A 24,966-nucleotide genomic window follows, 5' to 3' on the forward strand; every position below is an offset into this window, starting at 1 on the left:
TCTAAGGCTCACAGTTGGAATAAAAACAGGAGATGAAAACTGATAAGAGAAGCCAGGTTGGATGGGAGGTCCTCCTTGCTGACAGCCTGTCTCCAGTGCTGACTGATAGCGGAAGAGCAGGGCAGCCAGCTCCCAGAAGAGTCACTTATTTTCCAGTAACTCATTCCTCTGAAGTTCCCTAAGCTGAAGGCAGTGGCTTGATATTCCCTGTCATAGATGGTTTTGTCTTTATTTCTTCTTTCTTTTCTTTTTTTGCTCTCTTGTACTTGGAATTACAATTGGTATACTAATGCTTTCAGCCTTGTGCTCTGTTCCCAGCAATTCCTAGCTGTTGCTTTTGCTTTTCTTTCTATTGCAAAACAGTGATTTCTATCGTTATGCTAAATTCTCATTTCTGCATGGTAATGGCTAACCATGTGCATTAAGAATGGACACCGCAGTGAATTTTATCTGCCATTCTTACTGCCCCCTCGGCAGTATGAACTCATCCTTCATTTGTTTGCAGATTGTGCTTGTCTTTTCTCTGAATTACTCATCAACCGTTGTCACGCTTTTATTTGCCTTTGACAAACATAGAAGAGAATACAAACTTGAGCAGAGTTCTGCAGAGCTCCCATCAGACACATACCCGCCTTTGTTTCTTGTCTTTTCAGCAGTTATTCACATTTGGTCTTTTCCTTTGTACCAAGACATATTAATGTTGTTTGGCTTTTTTTTTTTTTTTTTTTTTTTTTAAGAGTCTTTACTAAGGGACCTTACTGAGTGGCTTCTGAGAATCTAGAAAGCCATGCAGTATGGCCAAATGATTCCCAAACATTTGGTGTCTCCCTGTGCATCATGCTTATCTACGTGATCGTTGGTTTGTGCCACAGAGCTCAGATCTGCTCCACACAGACAACGGAGCTAATGTTATCGTTGAACTGGGATATTCCTCCTAAGACCATTTTCCAAACTGACATCTTCTTTGTAATCTTCAAGCCTCCTGATACTGATGTATTATAAAGCAAGACTATGCATATTGGATTTGAAAGTTCAGTTGTTTACCACTGAATTTCTGGAGTGGATGCCATCTGATCTTGGCAAATCGTGACTGTGTTTTGGGAAATAAGTGGTCTTTTTCTTCTGCCACTACTTTCCTATAACTGCTTCTGTGGGGGCTTTTAACTTTGTGAGGGGCACAGCCAAAACTTTTTTTTCCTGAAGCGCGAATCCTCTGAGATGGCTTTTTGTGAACACAGCAAAAGTTTTTTCAGTTTGCTAGCTTGGCTTCAGTTGAGAAAGAGATTGGGAATAGAGAAAGTAAGAAAACTGAGAAGGTACTTGAGCTTCTAGACTGTCTTACATGTAAGTTAGGGTTAGAAGAGATGTACAATTTATTAAAGAAAATTTATTGGTAAATGTGTGAAATACTCTGCTCTGGCATAGGTGGCCATTACTAACCAACACTATCAAAGGACTGCTTTATGTGGAGTTCAGCACCTCTAAGCAGGTTTTATTATTTCAAGGTTTTATTTCATATGTTAAACTCTCTCTGTGATCAGATGGTGATCCACATTTGAGAAGTCTGGAAGGAAAACATTCCTGAGAGTGGTTGGTGGTCATTTTAGTTGTATTTTTGGAGACCGTTGTATTAGAGCAGCACTTTCTTGCCGTCCTTCAACATATGTTGAAGGTAGCTTTTGTAATGGGTATAATAGCTATGGAGGCACTATCTTCACTGTTTGTATGAAGACTTATCTGCTGAACACAGAACTAGAGTTTATTTTGGATGAAACATATTTTTAATATCCAAAGTCAAGCTGTTCTTTATGTGTTGCAGTGCTTTGAGATAAAAATTATTATAAATTTTTACACGGTTTTTGAAGCATTTTAAAATGTCTTGTATTTGGAAAATCTACTCAACAGAGTAAATATAAAAAAGCTAAGTTAAGGTAAATAAATCAGGGAAACCAAAGTTTGCTCTGAAAGGAATGCCTTCTATTTATTTCCATGGAAACTACAGCAGATAAAAAAAAGAGTACAACAGCACTGTTTGATACAGCAAATTCTCACGTACGAAGTAGTATTTTTCAGCACAGTCTCTGCAATTAGTTGTGTGTGATGAACAAGAGCCTGCATGTCACTCTTGTGAAAAATGTGCACCAGTGGAGGTGCCTCCTTGTTGCCATTGCTGAAACACACCGTGCATCCTACACTATGCTCACATCTGTTTGGTATCCATAAACACTCAGCAAGCATCAATAAAGTCACTGGGTGCCATTTTTTCCATGTGGAGGAATTCAGTGACACACCTTCATCCTCACTTCCATGTCAGACACCATTCTGTCAGACTGCCCCCTGCTGCCACCTGTCACAGAGCAACAACCTGTAGCAGGGTACTGGTGGGGGAAGGTTCATCTTCTACTGCCATCCCTCCAACATCTGCTGAGATTGTGGGATGACATCATAAAGTAGGAGGCATTACTTTTGGAGCAGCCCTCGTATTAAGAAAGCCTCAACATTTAAGTTGCTGTTATCACTACATTAAAACAAATGGTGATATCTGAACAAATGGAGCTTAGGTTCTTATTTGTCGTCCCTATCACAAAGCTTATCAGTGATGTAACAGGAAAAGGAAGTTTGAGAGACCAAGGAAGGTAACAGGGCACCAGGAGGTGAAACTTGAATTTTGGCATCATTTCTGCAGCGTTGGTTGAAGAAAATGTATGTATATTCCTGTTAACATTTTTGCAGATTTCCAGTATTTCTTCTAGTAGAAGTTTTTAAGCGATTTGATGATAATTCTTATAAAATGCTGCAGTGGTATTCCAGTAAAGTGAAGTAACTTCACGGTATTGATGGCAACAGTTCCGTTTTAACTTAGTTAATGTAGTCTGCTGGTAATCTTGAAAAGAGAGTATTCAGAAAGTTAAATTTTTTGCATTTTAATCTCTTAGATATGCTGAGAATAAAAGGATGTAACACCTTGCAGTGAGAAAAGAGCTTGATGTCATTTATCAAGACTGTATGGAGGGGTGAATTAGGAAACTAAAAGGCAAGCTTGCTTCTGCTGCAAACAATATTTGTTTCTGCTCCTGCTGCACAGCCTCACCTGCTAGAACAGCAATTAGTAGCAGCATTGTTTTCTCACTTTGTACAGATACAGATCATTGTGGAATTGTATCTTAGCAGATCTCATACTATGTAGAAAGGACTCCAGTAGGCAGACTTCCCACTGAGGCAAAATCTACAGATCAGAAAATCTTGAGACAAACAGCTCCAAATGAGATGCTTGTTTCAGGAAATTACAGTGGATAATCAGGATGCGTTCTCACCTTAAGATCATCTACTGCTACCCTGCAAAGGAGACAGCTATTTTACCAAAGAAATTTGGAGTGGGCTGGAAGGATTATTGCAGTGGAACCGCATGGAGATAAAATAAACCTAAAAAGGACCTTTTTGTTGGTTGATTTTTTTCATCCAGCATTGTTTTGTATTCAACCCACAGTTAACATTTTTTGTCTTTATTTGCTAGCGGTGTCTCATTTATGTCGTATCAAAGTTGATACAACTATTCTTGTGATCCTAAATATGAAATTAATTTCTCATCCATATGGTAATTCAGCATCTGGTACTGCTGAGCTTCTGCAGTCCTGATTCTTAGTGACTTTTATATAAGTCATGTGCATGACTTGTTAGGCTTATGTTTAAGGACATCAAGTAATATTTGTTCATAGTGCTCCTGCCAAGAGACATGCAGACAAGAAGTATCCACTGCATTTACAACCTAAATGAAGTAATTCAAGCAGAAATAAAGCATTTGGACAGTTGAAGCAAGTTTTATTGATAACCCCTATTGATGCTGTTCGCTATATTCAGAAATGATTTGAAAAAAGTGGAAAATGCTGTGGTGACAAACTGCTAAAGATAGAGTTGTTCCAGGTAATGGAGAAAAGAGGGCCGGCTATTACGAACTGCAGGAAGATCTCATTCTAAAGGATGAACAACCACTAAAATGTTAGCTAAAACTTACTGTTGAGAAATGCCCAGTCATGCAAGGAATGTTGTCCTTTTATGTACGTGGTGATGGACACCAAGTTTTGTGTTACTGCTTGGGGTAAAAGTTTGTTAGACATCCTTAATTCCTACCTCTGTGGCAGAGGTTTAGCTGCGGTAGCCTCTGATTGTATTTCTGTCCTGGCTGGCAGCCCATGCTTCACCTCAGGGGCTTGCTCATATAGGCTGATTCTGCCACTTCAGAATATGTGGGCTAGTTAATAAAGGAAATTACTTCAATTGCCATCTTTATAGATGTTTGCATAAATAAGAACACACAGAAAGCTGTAATAACACAGAACAGGCTTGGTACAGAAAATGGTGGTGATGGGCACCAGACTGCAGCACAAGAGGAGTGTACAATTTTTATTTTTATAAGAGATGAAAACGTATGGACGTCTTCTACTCTGCACTGGTGAGACCTCACTGGGAGTACTGCGTCCAGATGTGGAGTACTCAGTACAAGAGAAATGCGGATGTTAGAATGCATCCAGAGGAGGGCCACAAAAATGAGCCAAGGGATGGAACACCTTACAAGGACGGGCTGTGCAGAGCTGGGGCTGTGCAGCCTGGAGAAGAGAAGGCTCTGGGGAGAGCTGAGAGTGGCCCATCAGTATCTACAAAGTGGCTATAAGAAAGAAGGGGGCAGACACTTCAGCAGGATGTGTTGTGGCAGGACAAGGGGAAGTGGTTTCAAATTGGAAGAGGGTAGATTTTTATTGGATTTTTTTATTTTTTTATTTTTTATTTATTTATTTATTTATTTATTTATTTGCAGTCACAGTGGTGAGGCTCAGGCTGCCCACAGAGGTGGTGCATGCCCCATCCCTGCATTCACCCAAGATCAGGCTGGATGGGGCTCTGAGCTCCTCACAGAATTGGAATTGTCCCTGTTCGTTGCAGGGGAGTTGGACCAGATGGTCCTTAAGGGTCCCTCCCAGCTCAAAAATTGATTTTGTGATCCTGCCCAGATCAGCTACCTGCAGTGATGATGGCTGTGTACATGCAAGCACACATGCATGTTAGAAAGCTATTCAGGAGGTGTTTGTCCCATGTGTTTTTTTTCTCTTGTCCCAGATATTGTGATGGTAGTGGACAGGCAAAAAGCAGCTTCCTGTCCAGAGAGTACAGAGCAGGGCTGGCAGGAATCAGCGAAGTGTTGGGGGAGTTTGTGTCTGTGTTGCAGCTGAAACAAAGTATTTGTTGTAAATGTTTTGATGGATACTCAGTACTGCTGACAGTTACCACTTGCTAAAGTGTGTTCAGGGATAATATGGGCCTGTGTAGCTATGAAAAGATGATGCCATCACGTAAGTGTTACATACTTCTTTACAAACTTCATACAAGTCTGGGTTTTCTGATTGTTATTTTTCTGTGTGAGACACCAAGAAACCATTGGGATTTTGGTGTGCAGTAAGTTTTTAGTTAGCCACTTTAAAAAGCTCTATTTTAAATTCTGTTGCTTATCAAGCAGGTATTTTCTCATTTCTCCTTAAGAGCATTACAGACCAAAGTTAACCAAACTGAAGTATTTAATTACTTACTTTTTACATTTTTTTTTAACTACACATGTGAACATGCAGAAGTCATGGGCAGTATCTGCAGCTTTTGGGGCTTAGACTTGCCAGCTGATTTGTGCACTGTTTGCAGTCTGAGAAGATTGCTATGCTCAGATTGCTATGCTGCATTTTTAATTCAACGTTCAGCTTCTGAGTGCTTCATACAGAAGCCATAAGTGCACTGGGAATAATGTTTACCAACTTCCAATAGCACATACATATATGTTTTAAAATACTGCATGAAGAATTGATTTATAAATTATGTTAGCATTGTATTCTGTGGCTGTAACAGCATGGTAATTCCATTTGCCTTATTGAAGAGGACCACTGTATCAAATACATGCTAAAAAAAAAAAAAAAAAAAAGGCTGAGACTTCGTGTGTTGCCATGTTGGCGACTTTAAGATGATGCATGAATTTAAGATGTATGATGTTTTCCTTAATGTACCAGGAGAGGAAAGTTGGTTAAAACACTGCCTGGTCTAGGGATATTTAAGGACTAAGAGATCTTGGTATCATCCCCAGTCATTTCAAGCTACAGAAACAGGGACAGAAAGAGAGAAATATCTTGGAGGTATTTAAAGTTAAGAAGAGTAATTCAATAGATCATCACTCAGTAAAACCTTACTAGGTCCATTACTTGGAGAAGCAGTGAAAGATCTGGCCTGTTAACGTATCAAACAAGATCTTGATAAGCAATGCACAGCTTGTGCTCATATTTTGGATTTTACCAGTTACTCAGATAATCTTAGGTTCATTAAAAAAAAAAAAAAAAAAAAAAGCAGACAATTTGGCTTAATATTTTACCATTTAAGTGAGAGTGATGAGGTGCTGGAACAGCTGCCCAGAGAGGTTGTGGATGCCCCATCCCTGGAGGTGTTCAAGGCCAGGTTGGATGGGGCCCTGAGCAGCCTGGTCTAGAATTAAATGGGGAGGTTGGTGGCCCTGCTTGTGGCAGGGGGGTTGGAGATTCATGATCCTTGAAGTCCCTTCCAACCCTGGCCATTCTGTGATATCAGCAAGTACTAGAAAACAAATGACAAGTTGTAAATAACTTTGATTCATCAGTGTTAATGTAACTACTAAGTCACTGAGTCAAGGAGCACAGTAGGAATTTTCTCCGTCAGAAAAGCTGTTGTCAGGAATTACATGGTGTTTCTGTTGGCTGGGCTTGTCCTCCTCAAATGTGGCTCTCTGCGTATTAAAGTTGTGTGGTATTGCTGTGGATTTTTTATTATTGCAAGAGAGACTCTGTTTATTATTGCCTTGAGGATAGCATCTGTAACACATGCGTGGACATCATCAGTTTATATGGGAAAAGCAATGTGGCTCCAGCTGCGTTGCTGGCTGCAAGCCCCGAGGAACTGCAATTGCTTCAGTGCAGGTTGTGTTCTTCTAAGACTAGCAGGTGAGGAAAGTGCCTTATCTCCAGTTACCTAAGGACAGGAGTGCTCCAGCTGCAGCAGCGACCTCTTAAGAGCCACAGAAATAAAATCCAGATAACTCATACATCTTTTACTCACCTTTGTGGCCTGAAAGAGGGTGGATTGCAGAATGTTTGTGTGTCCAGTAAGAGCACTGCATTATCTCTTGCATGCACAACAAAGCAGATTCCATCTGTGTTTAACTGCAAGGTGGTGTGACATTGGTTTGAAGCAGATTATAAATTGCGTCCCTGTCCATTTGTCTCTTTTTCTGGATCCAGCTGAAGATTATGTGAGAGCTCACGAAGGGCACCCTGATGTTGTACTGAGAAACTAAGAGATATTGCATTTCCTCATTGAAGTTACAAAGTCTAGAAAACTAAGAAAGATGAAAGAGATTAAAAGCATCACCCTTCATGCTGAGTAACAAAATTAAATTCCTCTGTTTCTGACTGGAAGGAGCTATGCTGCCTCAGGAATGTACAATTCACACTGATGTGAATAACCTGTATTATGGATCAGCCATAATAGATTTTCTGTAAGTCTCACTCAAATGTAAATGAGCTGCATTATTTCTCTTTCTTTACAGAAAATACTGTACCAGTAGTTCAGTCACAACCAAGAGGAATGGTAACTCAGATGCATTTACTTTTCTCATTCAGTTTAAGGCTGATTGTGAGACTGTGTAATCAACTTGAAAAGGGCGATTCTTTCTCCTTTGACACAAACTAACTTGCATCTTGCTTCTTCCTGCAAAGCAAAAATGCATTGTCTGAAACTTTTGGTCTGTTGAAAATCCTTTCATTTGCAGATTAACTGCAAAGGTATTTTGGTTCCCACTTTTAATTAGTTTAAATAATTTAGATATTCACAGTTGATCAGGCTAGGGGTCACATGAATGACCACTAGCCACGTGTCTGGCAACAAAGAAGCTTTGACATCAGTCTGATAGAGAATCTACTTGAAAACCCAGACGGCTGGAGACATCCAATGAATAGGTGAAATTGTTGCCTTTCTGCTTTTATAGTCTATTATTATTAGCACGGCTTATCCTATGAAGCAGTGCTTCTGACAAGTTCTTCACACTACCAGACAAAGTATTGTTGGGAATACCAATAGTCTCACACAGAAAAAAAGGTTGACTCATCCAGCTGGTGATGGCAATCTCTGGTTGTAGAACACTCCTTCCAAGGAAGCAACCTTCATCTAGGAGATGTTCTCCCTTTAGAGGCTAACCCTTAAATAAGCCCAGGGGAGACTGAGACCCTGGGTTCGCACCTTCCTGTCACCTTGGAAGCACGTGTAAATTGTTTGCACCCGTGCTTTTGGCCAGCCGTACTCCTTCACCAGGTGCTCCGTCATCAGTTCAGGCTGTGACCTAATGGTTCCTCTATGCCCACTTATGGGCCTTCTAGCAATAGGGGGTGGTGGTTGGTAAAGCCAGAGTAGCCAACTGCTTGTACTGAGCAAGTGTTCTGCTGCAGAGCTGGAAGAGTATCTGCAATTGGAAGGGCTCAACAGCTGCATAGATGTATCTTTTTTTTAGGAAGAGAAAGCTACTCATCCCCATCCTAGAAATGACAGAGCAGGGGAGGGAGATTTAGCTTCTAGCATACTGTCTTTGTTTTGAATATTGAAGTGTAACACTGAGGACTTGACCCCTTTTTTGTGGGAGGCCTCATAGAAGTTCTGATGGGTCAGACGTATCCGAAGAATAGATAATGTATGTCAAAGATTATATTCTATTATTACCTAGATTTAATGCATCTTTCTGGTCTTCTTACGACAAAAATTTGTGTCAAGCTATGACAAGACGTAAATATGTGGCATATCATTTTTTTTTAGTTCACTGGTATATTAAAAGCCATTGTAGTAGTGTTCTGTATCATATTAGTCTTTTATGTATTATATGGATAAAATTGACAAAGAATTCTTTCTATGTCATACAGGTCACTAAAATATTTCAGCACTCTGCTAACTACTTTAATGTTATGAAAAATCTCTTTGATTCCTTCACACAGTTTATTTCATTGCTTTCATCTAATGTTACGTTGCAAGATGGGGGATAGTTCAATGTACTGGTGTCTAACTGTAGTAATCATCTTAACATGAGTGTGTGTTTGCTTTTGGGGTGCAACTTATGTATCTGCTTTCTTTGTTTTGACAATACATTCTCAGTATTATTTCCAAGGTAACTGTTAGGTTTTCAATGGCTCTGTCATTGTAGGATTGTTATATACTTCTAGTGATGTTTTTTTCTCAAGCCAGTCATTATTATTTGTGTAGAACATCTAAGATATTCCTGCTATTTCTTTTATAGGTAGAAAGGCAACACAAAGTCACATGCTACATCAGGAGACCAGTGTGTGATGCTTTCCCAGCCCTACTTGCTGATAGACACTTCAGACAGCAGTTTTATTTTCTCGTCCAGACCTTATATGTTTCCTAGTTCTATTGTAGAATAAACAAAATGATTCTTTCAGGTGATACGAAGAAGTAGTGATGAGGAGAAGTTGTTATGCTTGGTACGTCAGCGTGCGGGACACCACTGTCAGACTGCTGTCATAGTGATTCTCATACTGGCGTGGGAGGGGATCCCTCATCTCCTGGCTGATACGCTGTACAAAGAGCTGACGCAGAGCCTCAGAAAATACGGCTGTCCCACGAGCCGCAGATGTGCACTGAATGAAGAGTAAGCTACTGAAATTGTCACCCACTGTCGTGTTGCCCTTCTAGTGTGTGTTGTTCATGTTAACAGCATGGAAATTCAATAGTAGTGCAACTGATAAATGCAGGAAAACTTATTTAAAATTACAAGCCACTAGGTGTCATTTTAGTATAAAACTTAGTTTCTGGCCTTTTCTACAGACCAGGCTCTAAGGACTACTTGTACAATGGAAGCCCAGGGAAAGGATTGGCAGTGAAATTCCCTTCTGTGTTTGTACATTACACATGCAGCCACGGTAAGGAGCTGCTAAAAAGGTGATTCCTGACTTCCACCACACCTGTGAGCCAGGTTGGCCAGTTGTGAGAGGAGGGCGTGCTGCCTTTCCTCCTGCGCGTGAACATTCTGCATCAGACCTTTCAGAGGTCTTTGAGGACCGTCTCCCTCCAGGCAGTGCACCTCTGCCCACCACAGGGAGTCTGGCCAGGAAAACTGCAAATGTGCTTTGTTTTCAATTGTAATAAATAGATGAGAGAAGCACTAGTGATAGTAACTGTCAGCTGTCTTATATTCCTCAGCTGATGTTGCTGTAATTCTACAAAGGTGTAAAATTAAAAGAAATGGTATAATCAAAATCAGGGTTTTCTCTGTGCCTTTTAAGAGAGGAATTTAGTTCAATTGACAAGATGTTGCAGCCTAGGTTCTGGAGTAGAGCTGCCTTTATGCTGACTTTTTCTGTAGCCTTCATTTAACCAGTCTCTAATAGTTGTGCAGTGACCTAAGTCTAATGCTTGTGTTCTTGAATGGCCAGGGTAAGTAGGGCTGTTCTGTTTTAAATATTGGATCAATATGGAGATAATGGTATTGCCTCATGTAACATATTTACTGTATTTATGGGCAACCTTCAGTAGGAGTGGTATTTTTTTGTACTTCTTGTTCTTTGAGAAGTCAAAATCAAAAAAGCATGAAAGTATATTTAGGTAGCTATAACTCAATGTTATGTATTTCCTGAGAGTGGAACTTGTGAGACTCCAGAGAGTTGGAACTGTTTGTAAGGGAAAAAAAGTTCTCTGCACACAAATACCTCATTAACAGAAAATATCTCATTAAACTGTTTGTAAATTCCTGCATTGTTTTGCGATGTATTTAAAAAAGAAAAAGCAAATAGCATTGACCATTAAGAAAGAGGCAAGCTGCATCGACAACTGACTCCTCTTTATCTCCTTTCACAGCCGTACATGTGCATGTCAGGGACTTGATCCAGAAACGTGTGGAGCATCATTCTCATTTGGCTGCTCATGGAGTATGTATTTCAATGGATGTAAATTCGCCAGAAGCAAAAACCCCAGGAAGTTTAGGCTTCTTACTGATGACCCTAAACAAGTAAGATTTATTTTATTGTTTTGTTCTGTTTGCCTCCAAATATTATTCAGATGATTTTAAGGACGAGGAACGGAGTCCACAGATACTGATGCTCTCTCACACATGTCTGCATAGCTTATCACACAGGCATCTGATCAAATGTTTTGGAGCTGTAGCAACCTGATCCTTTTTCTGACATCCAGAATAAACTGGATTTTTCTTGGACAACATGTTTCTGAACTCTTAAGAATTACAATAAAATATGATGCATCCAAGTGATCCTCTAATTGCAGCTTATGAACATTAGTAATGACATAAAGCTCAACACAGAAAATAGGATGATGGATACAATGCAAAGTAATGTACCACTTAAAAGAATTACTTGTCTCATGATGAAGGAATAATGGTGGTGTAAATAGATAACCACAGCCTGATGAACACCGAGCAGAAAGATTCTTCAGGGTATCTCAAAGGTCCCTTTTTTTCTGGCTGTAGATCTATCTAACCTCATTGCCCAGTGGACCTCCTAGATAAAAGAATTAGGTATTTCCTAGCACATCTGACATGCTTGAAGAGGCATGTATTATATAGCAATCTGTTGCCTACTTCTGGGAGAATTTCTTTGTCAGCTCCTGAATTCTACTGCTGCCAGATACAGAGAAGACCTTGCTGGTTGAAGGCTAGGTAGTAGTAGAAGTATTTTGCTATTTATAAGTTTAGTGTACACGTGTAAAGAAATACGGCGTTTTTTGGAAGAGATGTCAGTTCGTTCACTGGAGCTAAATATTCATTGAAAATTTTAACTTTTTTTCGTAAAAGAATTGATTAAGCATCTTTTATGCTTATGTGCATGAATGTAAATCCCTCATTCTCCTCTGAGTTGTGCTGTCCACTTACATCATGAATATTTACAAACTTCATTAGCCAAGAATGCTGATGGGGCTTCTGCACACACCACATGTCTCTCCTTGTTCTTGGTGAATACCTGACTTAAGGCAGTACAAGCTGAAAATATCTCCATTTGTCTCAAATGCCGTAAGGGTAATAAACTTCCATTTTACAGAAAGATGTGTTTATCAGATATTCTTGTTCCCCTTCTCCTTTGTCCCTTTCCATTTTCTATGCTTTAGGTTCTCTCGCTGCTTATTGTTGTGTTTGGAGCATTCTGTGCATGTAGATTTGCAGTGCTTTTAATAACAATATCTTGGGGAACAACAAAGTCTTCGTATGTGCTGTCTAATGAAATTTTAGTCTGCATCCAGATCTCCTAAAGGACAGCTCAAATAGATTTCTCTTTGATCAGAATGCACTGCACAAGGCTCCAGGTTCAGCTGGCATTGCTTCCTCTGTGTCCATGAAGTTGCCACCTTGAGCTGCAGAGCTGCATTCAGACATTTGGCTAAGTATAGCAGCATTCTATTCTATTCTAGCATCTAGAAATGGTGCCCCACCAATGGGAGCTGTTTTGCATTGCCTGTTCACTTGGCAGGGAACTGAAAGATTTTTGGAGGTTAATACTTTCTATGACAGTGTATTATCAGTTGGCTGAAAGAGAAGGTTACTTTAACCAGTAGAGGGACATGTTCTAGATGTGTGATCTAGAAGTGCATTCTCTCATTTCCCCTTTTCCACTGAGGTTTTAAAACTCCTTAGCTTCTGCAACAGAAAGCATGAGGGTTGCAGAGCACACAAGGACTCGTGTTTGCCTGTGCGGGCAGCACGTGCACCCTTAGGCTACTGCTATGCAAAAGCCTCAGCTCTGGGTGCCAGTGGTGCCTGGGTGCCTGCTGTGTGTGCAGATTGTCACGATGTCTCAAAGAACTGAAATTACCGGTAAATAATTTTTCTCCTCATTTAGTTTTGTCATTAATTTTCTTAGCAGCTAACTGGATATTGATGATTTTGCAGATGACACAAAGCTAAGAGGTATAGCAAATAGAAGAAAAGTTAGTTTGGTGTCCTGAAGGATTTGGATCATTTGATCATTTGAGGCACTGGATGGAGTGAGATGAGGTTAAGGGTGTAATTTACCTAGGTAAGAATAGTAGTAGATAATTAAGGACGCATTACCTTCAGCACGGCATAGAAGTGTATGTGGTAGCAATCAGTAGTTAATAAACCTCCTATCATGCAAATTAAAAACACAGTATCATTTTGTAATGTGAATCACGTTGAAAAATGTGAAAATAATCTTGTAAACACTTATGTATATAAAATAAATAATATATGATAACAAGTTGTTTTTGTGTAACAAAATAAAAGTAAGCTGTTCTAGACTATATGCTATTACAGTAAGCTGTTATAGGCTGGGTGACCTTTAAATGTCCCTTCCAATTTTGTGGATTCTATGAGTCCATATTTTACCTCTACACAGTATGCAAAACTGAAGCTGGAGGTGTCCCCAAAACCCTGGCAGGAAAACAAAGTAGAGGGAGTATGTCACCCTGGATTCAGCCTGCCACCTTTTCTTTCACAGCTGGTTGGTGTTTTTCCCAGAAAAGCAAGAATTTAGGAATTGTGTTTCTGTAAATAAGAGTTTAAGTGTGACATTGCTATATAACTAGTTCTGTATATATGTGGGCTTCTCCCAAGGAGCTGAATATTACTTTCAGTTCTAGTAGGTGTTTCTATAGCAGAAATTTATCGACAGAAATGAAGGCCTCATGAACAAAACACGTTAAGAAGGTATGGGTTTCCATATCCACACAGAATGTGGTCTAATTTTTCAGTATTTCTCTATTTTCTGTGGAATAGATCTTTCCTTGATAGTCTGTATTTGAGCAGGAAGAAGTGACATGAAAAACAAATTCCTTGCATGTTGGGTTTCTCTACCCTACCACACGTCCTCTGTTGCTATTTTCCTGACTTATAATGATCACTTTGGGTATTTTAGTTGTGCAAGAATAGGCTTGTTTATGTCCAGTGACGAAAGACTGAGGCATAGAAGTCTTACTAATAAAATAAGATAGAGGTGGACATTATTAGCTTTGCTGACTCAGGTCAGACATCTCTAAACTGGATTCTTCTAAATTCTTCTAAAGTAAATTGCAGCTCTCTAAGCATCGTCTTTCCCTGCAGGAGGAACTTCTTGAACATAATTTGCAAACTTTAGCTACTGATGTGGCTCCGGTTTATAAAAAGCTTGCTCCTGAAGCTTTCCAGAACCAGGTAGGTCTGATCTTCAGTCAGTGTAGCTGTACCTTTAAACAGGCAGCGTTGCTGGAAAAGATGAGACTCCAAAGTATGCTAACGGGTAGAAGCAGCAGATCTCCAATGTGATGAATCCCACTGCTTACCTGCAGCTTCACGTGGTTAGTTCTAGAATAAGGTATCTTTTCTGTTTCAGCTTGTGATTAAGTTATGCCCTGAGTTGTGCATTTGTAAAAGTCATACCAATAACACTGTAAAAAAAAAAAAATATATATATATATATATTTACATATATTTAGAGATGTTTTGATTCTGGCGGAGCTGATTATCTTGTTGACAACAGTAGTAAGTATTGAATGTTTCATGGGAAAATACGTGCTTTCTCACTATTCTTACTGGCTCAATTTATTCAGCCATAAGTGCATATGTGGCTAATGGTGTTCTAAGTCACGCACTTTCAGTCCTAAGTACCTGTAGTTTATTTTATTTTTAGGTGGAAAATGAACACATGGGCCCAGACTGTCGGCTCGGATCCAAGGACGGTAGGCCTTTCTCTGGTGTCACAGCTTGCATAGATTTTTGTGCCCATGCCCATAAGGACACACATAACATGCACAATGGAAGCACTGTGGTATGTACATAGGATTTTTTCTCTTTTGTACTGTTTACCCTTGTGATTACTGCGTGTTCTAAAATGTTGCTTGATTTAGTGGGTACATTTGCACAAAGTTTTTTTAAGGCATTATAAAATGAATAGCACATTGTCGCTTATAAATTCCCATGCTATTTACATCTATTTATTATTAATCTACAGAGGACAAAATTTCATTTTGTTATAAAGCAAAGCTATGTCAGTGATCTTTCTTTAAAAAATACCGTAATGCTTTGAGGACACCCAAGCCTTTTGGACAGGATTGTCCATGGGACAGATCAGTTATTCAAGTTACTCAGAGTAAAGGCTTGATGTTCAAAGGCAAATAACAATCTCTCCAGGGAGTTGTCTGTAGAAGAGCTTAAGCAAACTGATTATTAATTTACTTCCATCAGCCTGAATACTTTAAAAATTCACTTTTTAGTTGCACTGTGTACTTACCAGACCCCACTGCTAGTAGTTACAAGCCAGAAGATACAAAAGAACAATGTCATGGAGTAGGTGGCGGAGTCAGGTGCCTGTTGTAATCCTTAATATTAAATCTGATTATTTTATTAGGAAAGGAAAATTCACAGGTGTGGGTTATTTCTGTTTTGGTTTGATGTTGATATGTAGCAAATACCTAGCTAGTTTGCTATTGAGAAAATTAATCACTCAATTAAGTGATCTTTTAGAAACTGAGACCATAGTAGTGAAGTGGGACAAGCTCAAAAGGAAGCAAGTGAAATAAAACCAACCATGCCTGTGTAACTATGTGGATTTAGTAGTTAGAATATTAAAAACATTTCCTGATAACTTCTTGTGCATCAGTGGAGGTGACAATCAAGAACAATTTCTCTACCAAAGGGTGCACATACAGAAAGAAGAAATACATCTAAAATCTCTGCCCTTTTAGAAACGGATACAAAAATGGAAATTCAGTTATGATGTTGCTCTGATTCAAAATAGCATTGCATTTAGGCATACACTTAACAGCATTTTTATGTACAGTCAGTGAACTGACTGGAAGAATTCTTCGTGTTAAAGCTCTAGTTGTATGCTGGGTAAATGCCTGTTACTTTGAAGCATGGAAGCAGATCTCAGTATTTACCAGGAATGCCAGTCCTGAGTAGACTACTATTTTTTTTCCTAACACTGAATGTCACTTATCTGCAGGTATTTAATAAGAAACTGCTGAAAGCAGACTTTGCAAAATATTAGTAAGCTGCTGCAAACAAGCTCCCGTGCAAGGGCGGTCACTTCAGAGCTGCTGAAGCATAGTAATTCAGACCTGTTAAAGATCCCAGATTTGAAAATTAGACTTTCTTTTCATGACAAAGTGCATGGTGTAATTTTTAATTAAATGTAATTTGGATATTCCTAAAAATATTATTTTAAGTGCTATGTTGTCTCTTAGTATGAAGACAAAATGGAAACTGAGCTTGCTGCTCGTTCAACAATATTGGATCCCAGAAAGAAAGCAGTTATCCCCTTGGGAGAGTTATAATGTATGGCCAGAAATGCCTGGAGGGATGATTAGATCTGGAGTGGTTTGTGTTGTTCCTTGTTGGTTTTTGTTTGTTTGCTTGGTTTTTTTTTTGATTGTTTGTTTGTTTTTGAGGAATCTATCGGGTACCATTTCATATCTATGACCATGTATTTATCTACAATTTCACCTGCAGATTATGCTTATTGGTATTTCTTTCTGTGGATTGTACTTGCTTTGCTTGCTAGTAATTCCACATCTAAGAGGCATGGAAAATGGTGACCTCTGTAAGGTATCTCATTATATAGGTCAGAACTCAGCCCTGTTTTCTTCAAGTCCTGTCAAACTTCTAAATGTTGCAGAACACTAAAAAAAATTGGTTTAACTGCTGAGAACTGCACCTTGAATTGTGATCTTCATCAGATATCTCACTCATACTAATAACTATTGTACATTTCCTACTCTCTCTGTTTAGGTTTGTTATCTATTGATTTTAATATACTTGAGACAGTGGGCTATATGTAAACAGGAATGGTTGCAAATGTTAACACTGAATTTACATAACAAAGTCAGGGTGTTTTGGCAAGATAGTGGCGTTCAGAGCAACCTGATGATCTACATGCAGCCTCTATAGTAAGATGTGACTGTGATTCATAGGATGTATAGGCTGTTTTCTATTAGTATATCTAGATATACCGTTACAGTGATGCATATGGAAGCCTAAGGCAAATAAATAATTTTGTTGTTTTGCAGACAAGGTGATAGGGTATTAGGATAGGAAAGAAGGGGACAGACTCTTTAGCAGAGTCTGTTGATCATAGAATCATAGAATCATAGAATCACCAAGGTTGGAAAAGACCTAAAAGATCATCCAGTCCAACCGTTCACCTATTACCAATAGCTCCCACTAAACCATGTCCCTCAACACAACATCCAGTCTTTCCTTGAACACCCCCAGGGTCGGCGACTCCACCACCTCCCTGGGCAGTCCATTCCAGTGCCTGACCACCCTTTCTGAAAAGCAATACTTCCTAATGTCCAGCTTGAATCTCCCCTGCCGTAGCTTGAAACCATTCCCTCTGGTCCTATCACTAATGACACGAGAGAAGAGGCCGACCCCCAGCTCACTACAACCTCCCTTCAGGAATTGTAGAGAGCAATGAGGTCTCCCCTGAGCCTCCTCTTCTCTAGGCTGAACATTCCCAGCTCCTTCAGCCTCTCCTCATATGGCCTGTGTTCCAGACCCCTCACCAGCTTTGTTGCCCTCCTTTGAACACTCCTTTGAAGTTCCAGGGCCTCAATGTCTTTCCTGCAGTGAGGGGCCCAAAACTGGACACAGTACTCGAGGTGCGGCCTCACCAGAGCTGAATACAGGGGAACAATCACCTCTCTGCTCCTGCTGGCAACACTGTTTCTGATGCAAGCCAGGATGCCATTGGCCTTCTTGGCCACCTGGGCACACTGCTGGCTCATGTTCAGCTGAGCATCAGTCAGTATCCCCAGGTCCGTTTCCTCTACGCAGTCCTCCAGCCACACCGCCCTAAGCCTGTAGCGTCGCCTGGGGTTGTTGTGGCCGAAGTGCAGGACCCGGCATTTGGTCTTGTTGAACCTCATCCAATTGGCTTCAGCCCAGCCCTCCAGCCTGTCCAGATCCCTCTGTATGGCCTCGCTACCCCCAGGCAGATCCACACTTCCAGCCAATTTGGTGTCATCTGCAAATTTACTGAGGGTGCACTCGATGCCCTCATCCAGGTCATCAATAAAGATATTGAAGAGGACAGGCCCCAGCACCGACCCCTGGGGAACACCACTCACGACTGGTCGCCAGCTGGACTTAACTCCATTCACCACCACTCTCTGAGCCCGGCCCTCTAGCCAGCTCCTTTCCCAGCCAAGAGTGTAGGAGATAGGAGTGTAGGAGATAGGACAAGGGGAGATGGTTTCAAACTAAAAGAGGGGTTTCAGACTAAAAGATGTAGATTAAATGAAGATATTATTATTAGATTAAATATATAAGGTAGAAGTTTTTTACAGTAAGAATGAATTGGCACTGGCAAAGGCTGCCCAGAGAGGTGGTGGTGCACCATCCCTGCAGACACCCAAGTTCAAGATTGACGGGGCTCTGAGCTCCTGATGGAGCTGTAGGTGTTCCTGCTCATTGCAGGAGAGTTGGACCAGATGGCCTTCAAGAGTCCCTTCCAACTCTTAATGATTCTAAGATTCTGTGATATGCTGGGCTTTCTTCAATCTGTATCAGATTGTTGATCATCAAAATTAGGATTGTTAATTTTGGCTCATAACCAGATCTGGTAAGCAAATAGGAAAAGTGGTGGTAAGCACATCAAAATTACCATGTGTGATTTTAACAGCTGTCCAATCACCTCGTACATTCCCACCTAATTCCAGCAGCTACTCCAATGACCTACTGAGTCTAAAATAAATCACCATTTCTTATAGGCCACCAGAGGTAATGATGGAGCCATTTGCATCTTAACTGCGACATATTTTGTGTGCACAATGTAGAATGGAGTATTGCACCTTACTGAGGTGACTGCTAGCGTTCTTATGGACGTTTTCTAATTGTTTTCTAATAATGTGCCAATAAACAGAATGAGAATAATTTTTCCTGCTTTTTCACCTTCAAACAAAGTTTACCTACTGTTTTTCTCTTGTATTTCTTTTGTTTGATTTAAAAAATATATATAACTGCACCTTGCAGTTTTAAAATTTGTACAAAGCACACTTGTCACCTTGCACCTCATTAGTGTTGGTAAGATTACTTCCCTTTCTTCTTACTCAGACACAAAATCTTCATTTACAAAACCCAAAGTTCCTCTAGACTAAAACAGTTGAAATAAATTCCTCACCGGATGGTGTGTGTAAAATGCTGCCAGCTCTATTACCAGTAGTGATGGCATAAGTGACACGTTTTCATTTCTCCTTTCAGTTGTTGGTGAATCACTTTCACCACAAATATGAAAGGAATACTGCTCAGTGCACCAAAAGTAAAGGAAAAACTGAATATATTGAAATGGTTTAAGTCAGACACAGACATGCAAAACACTGGAGCGAGCTTAATGACCAGCATGGAGTTTACCGTATATTTAAAAGAATATCATATCTAATCAGCTGCTAAGAAGAATTTCCCCTCTCTGTCTCTGCCAGAAAAGCAGAAAAAGCATTCAGAAAAGCATTCCTATGTTATTCCAGGTATAGAAGTTTTAATGATCAGCTGAATTATTTGCATGTGATTTTGAAAAGAAATGATTATCCTTTTTGCTAGCTGTGGAGGAAAAAAATCTTGGAAACGTCTTTTGTAGATACAAGGTAGAGTAATACATTTTAACTTAGAAAAATTGAGGCTACTGCAGGAATTTGACTTGCTGAAAACCTTTCCTGGCTAACAGAATCATAGCCTAAACTGTGCAGAACTGCATTCCAGAAGAAAAGCTAAAGACAAAAATGGGTATTTCTTGTTTGTCTCTGTAGTAGAATGAAAACATGGGGCATTTCTACAGAGATGTAAACTGATACGTTTATCTAAAAGAAGCAAAAGCAATCTCTGCCTATGAATTGAATTTTTGACAAACCATGAAGTCAGTAAATACATCATCTATGACTTTTTGTCATCTTTTAGTGTTGTCCTAAGGGCCATGGATGTTACAATGCAGTGCGAGGATACAGTGTTGCTTATAGACTGTAAATGAGCAACGCATAAATAAAGGCTTTATAGTTGATAATGGATTCTGTGAAATGCAAGTCATGTTTTTAATGGCTTAGCTGCTAAGGATTATAGTCTTAATATTTGTGCAAATCCATGTAAGTCACAGAAATAGGAGGTTTCACAGCAACGAGAACAAAATGGTTAATGAAGGCTTTCCTCAGGGTGTACCATGTATGGCTTTCTCTCACCATGTGGGACCTGGAGAAGGCAGAAAACAGCTGCAATTCTGTGTAGACATTGGTGCCACATGATCCGTAGCAGGGACTGTGAAGGAAGGAAGGAGAAAAGAGAAATCTACGCTTTGTGGGCTGCTACCTTATAACATTTATTACTGGCAGCAGAACCATGTAGTCAGTGTCAATCAGCAACTGCCCACAGACTTCCTCTTCTGTTTTTTCTCTATTACATTTTTAAGAAGATTCTCTGCTCCTGCAGTGAGTTACTGTATTTCTGTATTTACAGTTCATCAAGTTATCACTGCACGTAGGTCCAGGCCTTTGCAATAGTGACAGAATGTGTCTGGCACTGGTTAATGGCTGCACGTTGGATCATGTCCATGCTGCTTTGTGAGCTACATACGTGCTTAGATCCTTAAGCTGGTGGGTCAGATGATAACTGATCAGGGGAAGAGTAAACCACAACACTTTAAGGGAAGGACTTTTGTTGCTCTCTGTACTGTGAAAATGGAGAAATGCTAGAATTTCTCTCCAGTAATCTGTGAGCTCCCAGAGAGCGGGGTAGTGCGCCACGTTACAGCACAGCATGGCAGTGCCACCTGATGTGTGTGAAGCCAGCATCTGCTGTTAGCTTAGCCTCAGGTGGTCCAGGGGAGAAATGTCTGGCGTTCTCTTTGCTGACTCTGGGATTTACACAAGCTTGTTCAGGTTATAATGAGCCAATGAAGTGGTGGTTTTTCAGCTGTAACAGAAAAGAAAGCAAATCTGTTTGTATTTGTGATGATGAGCAGTGACCGCACATCATCTCAGAGTCCCGAGTGGCATCCCCTCTCATTTCCATCTGCACGGGGGAATGAGTATGGGAAATCTGATTTTCATCTTTCAAGGTTACAAGTGCCATTTGACTGCTTTTGCTACATCTTGAATTTAAAACATCTGTTCTTACAACACAGTGGAAAAGGCTACATCATTTCTGCATGTGAAGTTCAAGAGGCCGAAGGCAGATCAAAGTGGCTTAGAATTATGCATTCAGAGTTGCGTGGCTACAGATGTGTAGGAAATTTCACAGAGTTCATGGGTGCATTTCAGTGGGGAAAAAAAGTCTCATGAATATGCAGGTTTTTCCATGACATCACAAACTCCAGCATTAGGCCTGGGTTTGATCACCAGGCGCTCTGGAAACATCAACAAACTACCTGACCAACATTTTCTTTGGCTTTTGAGCGGCCTGGATGATTTAGCTGCACATTCTGGGAGAAGTATTGAGCCTAGCAGGACTTGCAGCTTCACTGTGTAAGTGAGGTTTAACTGAGTCCATGATTCTCTCATCGTCAGTTTTAGTATTGGGCAGTTTGCACGCACTGTCAATACTGATGGAAAATGTTGCTTTTAACTTCACAGCAATTGCTTCTTAGTGGAAGATTTTGCACGAATTTCAGTATTAGAGTGGCTTTTGAAACGGGTGTTTCACATTTGGTGGATTACTCTGCTTCAGCTGTAAATTGCCAAGTCATCTCTAGGGGCCTGAATTTGTAACTTGTCTTCTAGTAACATGAAGTTTTGGGCTATCCTCTTGCAGTTATGTCCTTCTTTTTATAATAAAATACATTGTAAGAGACAGTGACCCTGAAAAATTACATGCATTAAGTTTTCTTTTACGGTTTTTAGGCTTTAGGTGTACTGGCATTCAATTTTTTTCTGCATGATTTTTAACATTCATTAATTTCATTTTTTTTCATTCAGTACTTAATATATTGCACATTGGAGATGCCTGTCACCTCTTCATAGTCCCACCAAGATAGTACAGCCCTTATCTTCTCTAATTCCTCAGGAGTTCTTTGGCTTCCTTCTTGTTCCTTGTGATTTATATTGACCAATAACTCATTTCTACATACAGGAAGCTCTTTTACCTAGTAGGAGCTTAGATTTTCCTCTCTGCTTAGGTGCCTTCCCCAAGTCAAGCACTGCAAAAATGTACATTTCATCTACCATTGCCTCATTACAAATCAAATTGAGAGTAATACATTTTTAAGAAAAAAATCTCTTTATGAGAAAGAATAAATCTAGTAACTGCACAAGATTAGATTTCTATCAATATAACTGGTGAAATGTGTGAAAATGTAAGTTGGGTGAAGGCCTTGATTTTCAAAATAAAGAAGATTGTGTGATTTTGAATCTTTAAGATTTAGACATTTTTCAGACCAGCATATGGGTCCAGACACCGGATGGGCAGAATTTTTAACGAGTAAGAATCGGGCAGTTTTGAATAAAAATGAATGGAAGTTAGATGATTTTCATGCAAACTTCTTTTTTGTTTTTAGTTTGGAAGTGGAGGATGCACTGAGCCATATGCAGTTGTGCTCTCTGTATATCTTACCCTTTCTCCACTTCCTGAATAACTTCAAATCTGATGGCAAGTTTCAATCAAATTTCACTGAATTTTGCAGAAACTTGTCTTGGAGACTTCAGCCTCTTCTTCCACACTTTGCATTGTGAGAGCCCACTGCTGAGTGGGTGAGAGCCTGGGGTTATCCCGGCCTGTAGCCAGGAGGCACAGAGCGCCAGCAGGGCCTGCTTGCTGTCGGCTGGTGCAGTGAGGTGGCAGCAAGGTGCGGAAGGGGCAGAGATAACGGTGCTGGGATCGGGTGTGTGGGAGTGTGGGGACAAAGAAGTCCATAGGAAACCAGGTGTCTTTTGCTGCTCATGGAACAACTTGTTTTTTCTAAATCTTCCTTGTAGTCCAAAGGCTGCGCAGTAGAGGTAAGTGCGCATGGAGCAAGCACATCAGTAAATGCTACTCATCAGCTTCTAATTGTCCTTTCACCTTGCCTTCTTAAGAGCCCGTCTCTCAATCCTTTTAAATGCCACCTGAAAAGCTCTTCTCCTTTGTCTGTGCCCCTCGGATTTTCTCCTTTTGCTGCTCTGCGACTGTTAAGCTTTGCATATAGCTATTTCTAAAGCCCTAACCACCACTTTATTTATTTAGGATTTTTAGTTTGTGATTCTGTAATTCTATTGTGGAAATAAATCTGTGATGCTTTTATGTGAAAGCTGTGCTATATAAAACATTTGTTTTTCCTAAATTATATTATTATTTTCTCCTGTAATGTTAGGCATGGTGGCAAGATTTTGGAAAGTTGAATTAACTGGTGATATGCAGTACATTCAACCTATGCAATGACAGATGAGAATGCCTCCACTTAGGGGGAGGATCATCTCATCCTTGGATGGTGCTCAGATTCCTTTGTGTGTGTAGTTAGTGACTCCCCATGAAATAGAAGATTAACCACGCCGTGATATGAATGCATGGCTTTCTAGTAATGCAGTACATTGTGGAAAAACGGCATTGTCCTGCGAATTTGATGAATGAAATTATTAGTGGTGATTATATAGACACATGCTTCCAAATGCCATCCCTTGGAAAGCACAGAGTGAAGCCATGTGAAGGTGGTCTGCTCTTCTGTTTTTAAGAAGGGGATTCTTTTGGTGGTTGGTTGTTTTTTTGCTTTTGTCACTAAAAAAAAAAAAAAAAGCATTTGTTTTTAAGGTGAAGATTTAATACTAATTAATACTAATAACTGCAACTCTAGAAGAGCTGAAAATTGTAAAGTACTGAAAAGGTCCAGCAGTGACTTGGAAAAAACTTTAATAAGAATATCATTGCAATGCATTTGGATATTACTTCACATTTTTGATGTACTCTTATCAAACTGGATCTAGCCAGCATTCTCCTCTTGGCTCCCATATCTTACAGCAACACATAATTTAATAAGAGAAAGTAGGTCAGTGGCCTGAGAGAAACCAAACGTCTGCCGGGTCTCGTGACTTTGTTACAGCAGACAGAGCTGGGACAGAGTGTATGCATGTAGACAGACAGAGAGTTAGAGCTGAGATTTGTTTTAAAAGCAAACTACAAAATAAGAAGCAATATGGATAACTTAATTTGTCAACTAAAGCTGTGTCATAGAAACTTCTGGTTGAAATCAAATTAAAATATTTCTGTGTTCATATCCCTTACTCTTAAAAAAAGATTCTGAGCATCAAGTACATATAAAAAAAATCCCCACTATATTTACAACTCAGATTATTTATGGAGTTTGGCAAATATCTTGCATAGTGTGAGCTGAGCCAAAGTTGCATTGTTCCTCTTCAAGACACAATGCCTTCACCTTATCCTTCAGGTACGGGTAATTTTTCTGCATCACCATCATAAATCAAACAAAAGACTTGTCAGATGTTTCTACTTGAAAGACCTATGGCACTGAGACTACAAAACGTGAGAAAACAATGAAGTCCAGGCTGAATGCATAAAAGTTTAAATAACTTCTGCATTCTGATTGTTTTTGTAAATGTTCCCGTTCTTGCCAGGTCTGCACGTTAACAAAGGAGGACAACCGGAGAGTCGGGGTGATTCCAAGCGATGAGCAGCTCCATGTGTTACCTCTCTACAAAATTTCACAAACAGATGAATTTGGCACTGAAGAGGGATTGGAAGCTAAAATAAAAGCCGGAGCCATACAGGTGCTCACAGCGTTTCCCAGAGAAGTACGGATGTTAGCTGAGCCTCTGAGAGCTACAAAGAAAAAGAAACCTGACACAAGGAGGACCCCAAGTGAAAAGCAGCAATTAATAGATAAAAAATATTCAACACCAATAAAGCTGAAAACTGAAGCACCAGAAAATCTCAGTAACACCTTGCATTGCTTAGGTGAGTGCTGCCCATCAAATTCTGCTGGTTTCTTCTGATATTGTGAT

General features: G+C 39.9%; 1 protein-coding gene across 6 annotated transcripts in view; it reads left to right on the plus strand.

The window, feature by feature from the left end:
* The window catches only part of TET1 (tet methylcytosine dioxygenase 1), a 75,048-nt gene that overhangs the window by 34,197 nt on the left and 15,885 nt on the right, over window positions 1-24,966 (plus strand). For 3 of the 6 annotated variants that reach the window (XM_085229292.1, XM_085229294.1, XM_085229296.1), the window contains 6 exons: window positions 9,501-9,709; window positions 10,915-11,065; window positions 14,123-14,212; window positions 14,688-14,825; window positions 22,951-22,971; window positions 24,580-24,919. In XM_085229292.1, coding sequence (XP_085085418.1) covers window positions 9,501-9,709; window positions 10,915-11,065; window positions 14,123-14,212; window positions 14,688-14,825; window positions 22,951-22,971; window positions 24,580-24,919 — 949 coding nt within the window. The remainder of the gene's footprint in view (window positions 1-9,500; window positions 9,710-10,914; window positions 11,066-14,122; window positions 14,213-14,687; window positions 14,826-22,950; window positions 22,972-24,579; window positions 24,920-24,966) is intronic. The other 3 variants (XM_085229293.1, XM_085229298.1, XM_085229295.1) reach the window with 1 other exon arrangement.

Source organism: Meleagris gallopavo, chromosome 8 (assembly GCF_905368555.1).
Source record: "Meleagris gallopavo chromosome 8, MGAL_WU_HG_1.1, whole genome shotgun sequence".
NCBI classification, from domain to species: Eukaryota; Metazoa; Chordata; class Aves; order Galliformes; family Phasianidae; genus Meleagris; species Meleagris gallopavo.